This window comes from Schistocerca piceifrons, chromosome 3 (assembly GCF_021461385.2).
Source record: "Schistocerca piceifrons isolate TAMUIC-IGC-003096 chromosome 3, iqSchPice1.1, whole genome shotgun sequence".
Classification (NCBI taxonomy): domain Eukaryota; kingdom Metazoa; phylum Arthropoda; class Insecta; order Orthoptera; family Acrididae; genus Schistocerca; species Schistocerca piceifrons.
Window position 1 is genome coordinate 20,916,619 of NC_060140.1, and position 6,063 is coordinate 20,922,681.

Sequence of the window (6,063 nt, forward strand, 5' to 3'; positions counted from 1 at the left end):
CCATCCCTTCTCTTGCTAAACATGAATAGTGTGTGAGTATCGGAGAGTTTCAGCCCCCTCATCACAAATGAGCCTTTTATCATCTTAATATGACAGGCCGATTTTAGACTACACCACAGTGTACACCTCATGCGCTCTCGACTGGATACTGGTCTGTCGTACCATATCAGGCAGCTGTAGTGAAGCACCATGAACACCACTGCACAGGCACCGCTTATAGTCTTCGATAGAGAGGACTCTCAATGCCATACGATGCGCATCCTTATCCCACCTCTGGGTGGCACCTTCCAATGGGCTGGCCGGAGCGGCCGAGCAGCTCAAGACACTACCGTCTGGAACCGCAAGACCGCTATGGTCACAGGTTCGAATCCTGCCTCGGGCATAGATTTGTGTGAAGTCCTTAGGTTAGTTAGGTTTAAGTAGTTCTAAGTTCTAGGGGACTGATGACCTTAGAAGTTAAGTCCCATAGTGCTCAGAGCCATTTGAACCATTTGGAACCTTCCAGTGCGGGAGTGCATGCATGTTTGATCACAGACCTACAAACTCCACATTTGGCAATCCATTCGCCTCGTCCTTCATAAGGCTGATAACCTTCTTATTCTGTGGGACATCAGTTTTGGGGTGGAGCCTTCTTGTGAAACTCGCTCTAGACAGAGCGGCAAATAGGCGTGTGCATCATGCAAACTAATAGGGTATTTGAGTTCTGCCTCCACCACAGGCCTTACATCAGAATCAGCTGCCACACCCCCCATGATTTTTCCACGTAATCCCTTGCATTCGTCTTCGGTCCCCCATGATTGCTGCTGGCGTGTCCATATAAGTTAAGTATGCCCAGATACATTATGTAACTTGAATCAAGGAATACATTGAACGTGTCACTCATCCGTGAGCTGTTTGCCTTCACGTGCCTATGGACACATTGGCAAAGTCCTCCCATGGATCCCACGCTGAAAGAAAAGAAGCATGTCAGTATTGGTCAATAATTCAACACTGCACTTCGTTTTCTTGAGCACTGCGTCCCAAGATGACCCAGGTGCCGTGTAATAAAAGACGGGATTCAAACAGTATGTGACCATGCATAGACTTCAGAATTTCTCAAAAACTTCTGCAAGAAAAAAACACAGTTGTGTCCACGTAAAGTTGTACGTCCTTTCCTAAAGTGGACATTTTGAATTCTTACCAGACTTTTGTGGCAAGCTCATACCTTGCATCCATTATGGCGTTGCCTGCAAGATTTCCTGAGAATGCAGTTATGTTGGGTAGTTTGCTTTCATTGAATTTCGCCATGTTATCCACATACTCGTAAGGCAAAACCCCTTCCTAGTCACAAGCTGAAATGTGTCCTGGTCGGGAAATGCAGCTTGAGGCAGAGATTCAATGACTTTCAGGAGTGTTGCCTGATGAAACGTAGCCTATCAAGGGAGTGGAGCATAATTTTTGGCGTCATTCATTTGGATGATGAAATGCATTTCTCGATGTTCACATGTACAAAACTGATCTGATTCTACTCCCAACCACAACCAGACAAGTGCTCAACTAGACAGTGAGCGTCATACCCACTTAAATTATGGAAGACAATGGGTATGTGCCTTGGTAGCTGGTACTTCAAATTGCACACAGAACTGTCAGTGGTATTTATGAGGAGCTCCCACTTTTCTGTCTAACGGCAGCTCACAGATATAGCAGTCAACTGCATTATTATACAAATCATCATTCTCCTCCGATTGGGTCATGGGGAACGTTGTCGCTCTAAAGCTTATCAACATCCGATGAAAGTCTTTCGAGCTCATTGAGCAGTCAAACCACAGGATTACCCCTGACATAAGATTTGTGGTCGTTAAGACTCGAATCATAGTATAATATTACTGGTATTTAAAAAAAATTAATATTATGTTAACCACTTTTACTGCTGGCAATTCTTCTGAAATGCGAAAATAGTGCATAGAAAATTTTTACTTCTTTATGATGGAATTTTATTTCGCAAACCAGCATCATATTCCCTAATCAGACTGACAAGAACGTTGACTGAGGGCATTGTTTAAAGGCCAATCTCCGATCTCAAAATTATGCAGTTTGTGTAAGTATTGGAGCAAGGGGGACACGAGGACTCTCTGCATTGTTGCCAGATGCATTCAAGATGCCAGCAGTGACGTTATCCAAGATGGTGTCATGTAGACTTGGCAACAGCGCATGGCCTCATCCAAGATGGCAGCCATGACGTCATTCAAGATGACGGATTTTGGCAGGAAGTTTGAATTTTGGTGCCTCGCCCCCCTCCCCAAGAAAAATGGCGGGAAGTTCAAATTCCAACAGGATAATGCACCGCACTACGGTTATCTCTACTAAGGTCAGAAAATAGCGGGAAGATAGCTCACTTGGCCTACCTCCACTAACCTAAGTCACCCTACTGCCACCTTTTCCTATGAACTGGCACCAAGCTTGAATTTTAGCAGTAAACAAAGGTTAATTTGCATATCTCTACTAAGCTAAGAAAATGGCGTGAAAGAAAGGGCACTTGCTGTAACATCAGTCACCTAACCACCACCTACTCCTAAGGAATTGCGGGGAAAGGACTGGCAAATAATTCTTTATTTAATCATTTTCATGCGTAGGGCCATCCAGTGTGTTCACCACGAGACCTAGTGTACATGGTCACCACCAGAGGTTGCTCCCATCTGTCATGTAATCCAAGATGACGGCAAACAGTGCGTTCACCAAGAGCTCCAGACTCTAACTGACATAGTACACAGTACCAGCACCAGAGGGCGCTGTTGTATGTGACGTCATCTGATGATGCGACTATCGTTATTCAAGATGGCGACATACATTGTGGCCACCACGAGGCCTAGTACATATTGACACCATCAGAGAGTGCTACTGTGGAGTTAAAAATGAAGTTTCGCAAATGCCACACCCACCTACACTTGGAAGGAAATACCATTATCCTCAACCAACCACCACGTCCCCTTACCAACCCATGTTGTTGGGCTAATGTAACGTGTACTAATGTGTACTAAATTGTACTAATGTGCACTAACTTGTACTAATGTGTCTATGATGGGCATAAGTTTTTATTTTGAAAGCAATGACTCCACCACAAGACCTTGGCTCCAACTGACCTAGTACACATTACTGCCACTTGAGGGTACTGTCATCCCTCCTGTGACCTAATCCCAGATGGTGGCCTGTATGGGTAAAATGGTGCAAAATGACTCAGGTTGTGCTGGGCTGCTGAGGAGACTAAAGAAGCAGTGCACTCTATTTATTTTGGAAAATTTTATTTAGCGATGTAATATATTTGTCACACTGACACAAAACACTCGCCCTTACATGCTTGGGGTCAGAGTACACAGTCTGCAGACACGCAAATAACTCCTAATTTTTCCGAATAGTTTCAGTACAGACCTGAAAACTGTTCTTAAATAATTCTGCACAGTGATGTGTAGAAACACTCAGTACTCATAAACTGTCCAAATAACGGATATCACAGCCTACAGACCTGCTCACAAATTAATGCAATCAATGTGGGCAGGCACCTCCTGCCACCCCCTGTAAAGTAGAGTGCAGAGGAGATTAGCCGCAACCCTCGCCAAGTGACGCAGCTGTCATCTGTCAAACCACACACAGCTACCCTCAAGCATGAGGTGGCCACATCCCTTACACACTTGACACCTGACAAATTCCTATCCACATACGTGTTCACCTGGACACTGGTGCAGACGCCCCCGGGGCGCGCACAGCCGCGAATCGACGCCAGACGCATGTGAAAGTTCCCCCTAACGGAACATATGAGGTGCGTTCAGCCATGCATACCCACGAAATGTCTGCGTGGCGACTCGCCATCTAAAATTTGCTCAATGTTATTCTTATGTCACATGGCTTTATAAAAAATAACAGCCAGGTCGACCTCTCAGCAATTGTATACTGTCCCAGAAACGGTTAACACTCGCTTTCTTCACGTCTCAGCTTGTATGTACCGAAATTCTTGCACTAACAGAACCTGTTCTTGAAAATAATGCCTAATCCACTCTTCCCAGCGCTCCAAACGTGAATCCCTTCTTGCTCTCAACATATGCAAATGTTCCCACCGCTATGTAGAGGTTCCTATATCCCAGTACAAAGGATGTGAACGAATAGAGCATTATGATTCGCTCTTATCGAATTTACCTGTAGAATTACTGATGCCACCGTTGTTGAAGCTCCTCAGCCTTTTTTTCCTTCTGCGGACAAGACATTCAGCGGTTATTTTACACAGATCAACATATTACAACGACAACTAAACGTCGCAAAGCGCCATACATATCGCCAAACACGGGAAGACTCTTACTCAATCACACTGCTCCCTCACCGAGGACAGGAGCTTGAATATTACAACGTGAAACCGACCTGCGACCCATCAATATATCACTCTGTAGCCCACATAACGTCAAATACGTGAAGAATCCTACTCAATTACTGTGTTCCCCCACCCAGGACAGGAGCTTGAATATTCGTGCGCAAAACCGAGCTCCAACTCAGCAATATATCACGGTGTACTGTGTCGATGTAATAAACGTACAGTTCATATCCTCTGCCAAACAAAATCATCCCTTTTACATCATAGCACCCTCAGTGGACCAAAGTTACGCTCAGAACTGTTCAACAAATTCGCGATCGTTATCCCTCGACACAAATGCGTTACTGTTTCTAATCTGAACCTGCTTCCCTGCTTCCTCGCTTTTCTACTCACATCTCCAGACTCGGGGATTACAAGGACATGCCCATTTTCACCATAATATTATACATCCTGGTGATCGTCCCTCCGGAATTACAGCTTCGGGTGCTCAGTTTGTCACACTGCAGGTACTGGTGTATGTCCCGTATTAAAGTTTTGGCTCGCTGGCATGTGTATTGGCCCAGCATGGATGGCGATGTTGAGCGCCTTGTCCGTGGGTGCACTGTGTGTGCGCATCACCAGGCAAGCAAGTACCCCTCGGTCGTTTACACCCTGGCCTGTGCCTCGCCGGCCCTGGGATCGCATCCATGTGGACTTTGCGGGCCGTTTTTGGGGTCCATGTGGTTACTCATCGTCGATGCCTACTCCAAACACCGATATGTTGTCCGCATGAGATCCACCACCACGGAGGCCCTGGCCCAGGTTCTCGCCACTGATGGCAGCCCACACATGTCGGTCTCCAAAATGGTCCCCAATTCACGGCGTCCTCCTTCCACGACTTCTGTGAGGCCAATGGTATCAAACATATCCGTAGCCCCCCTTTCCACCCTTCGTCCAATGGCGAGGCAGAGAGGCCAACCATGTCGGCCCTCACCCTGTTTTTGAGAACCTATCGTACTACGCCAAGTGACGGATGCAGTCCGGCAGAGCTCCTCCGTGGGCGACAGCCGCGGCCCCTGCTCCATTTGCTGCTGCCGCCCTCCTCCCGCCCCCACTCCCGGCCCTCGCAGTGGTACACCCCTGGCACGGCCGTGTGGCCCCGCGAGTACTGGCGCAAGGCGGATTGGACACCCGCCACGGTCGTCGCGGCCCGTGGGCGGCGTGTTAAGTCAGTGCAGACGTCGAAATGGTTGGAGCGCCGCCATCATAATCAGCTCCGCCCTCGTGCTGCCACGGACTCGGGCCGCCGCCTCGGGTCACCGCCCCAGCCCCCGGTTGCCGTCTCTCCGCCGGCCCTCTCAGCCTCCGGCTGGATCGGCGGCTCCATCCCCCGCCCTGGACTCGGGATCGGCTGTCACGGATACCTCGGGGGTCCCTTCCTCCACGCCAATTGCGGTTGATACGCCCAGTTCCTCTTGCCACTGCCGCCCACCTCGGCACCGTCCGCGGCGTTTCCGCCCCCACGCGCAAGTTTCAGGGGAGTGGGGGGATTTGGCACCGCGCGCCGCGGAATTTGAATCCGTGCCAGAAGTCGTGGACGTCGAAGACACGTAGAGGTCTCTGCACCGACGCGCCGTAAGCTGTGGCGGCGCTCGCCTCCTGGCCCGCTTTTAGTGTGAGGGCGCCACAGTGGAACATGTGATTCCAGCGGCCAAAAGCGGCGCCCCCGATAGCGTACTTAAGCGCTT

The 6,063-nt window shown here is 48.7% G+C and overlaps 1 protein-coding gene across 1 annotated transcript; it reads left to right on the top strand.

The window, feature by feature from the left end:
• Window positions 1–5,295: 5,295 nt before the first annotated feature.
• Window positions 5,296–5,775, top strand: LOC124788365. Its single transcript, XM_047255629.1, has one exon. The coding sequence runs from the start codon at window positions 5,296–5,298 to the stop codon at window positions 5,773–5,775; it is 480 nt and encodes a 159-aa protein (XP_047111585.1).
• Window positions 5,776–6,063: the final 288 nt, after the last annotated feature.

What these genes read in the sequence shown, in the direction of transcription:
- LOC124788365 (XM_047255629.1), top strand. Translation starts at nt 5,296, where the DNA reads ATGTCGGCCCTCACCCTGTTTTTGAGAACCTATCGTACTACGCCAAGT.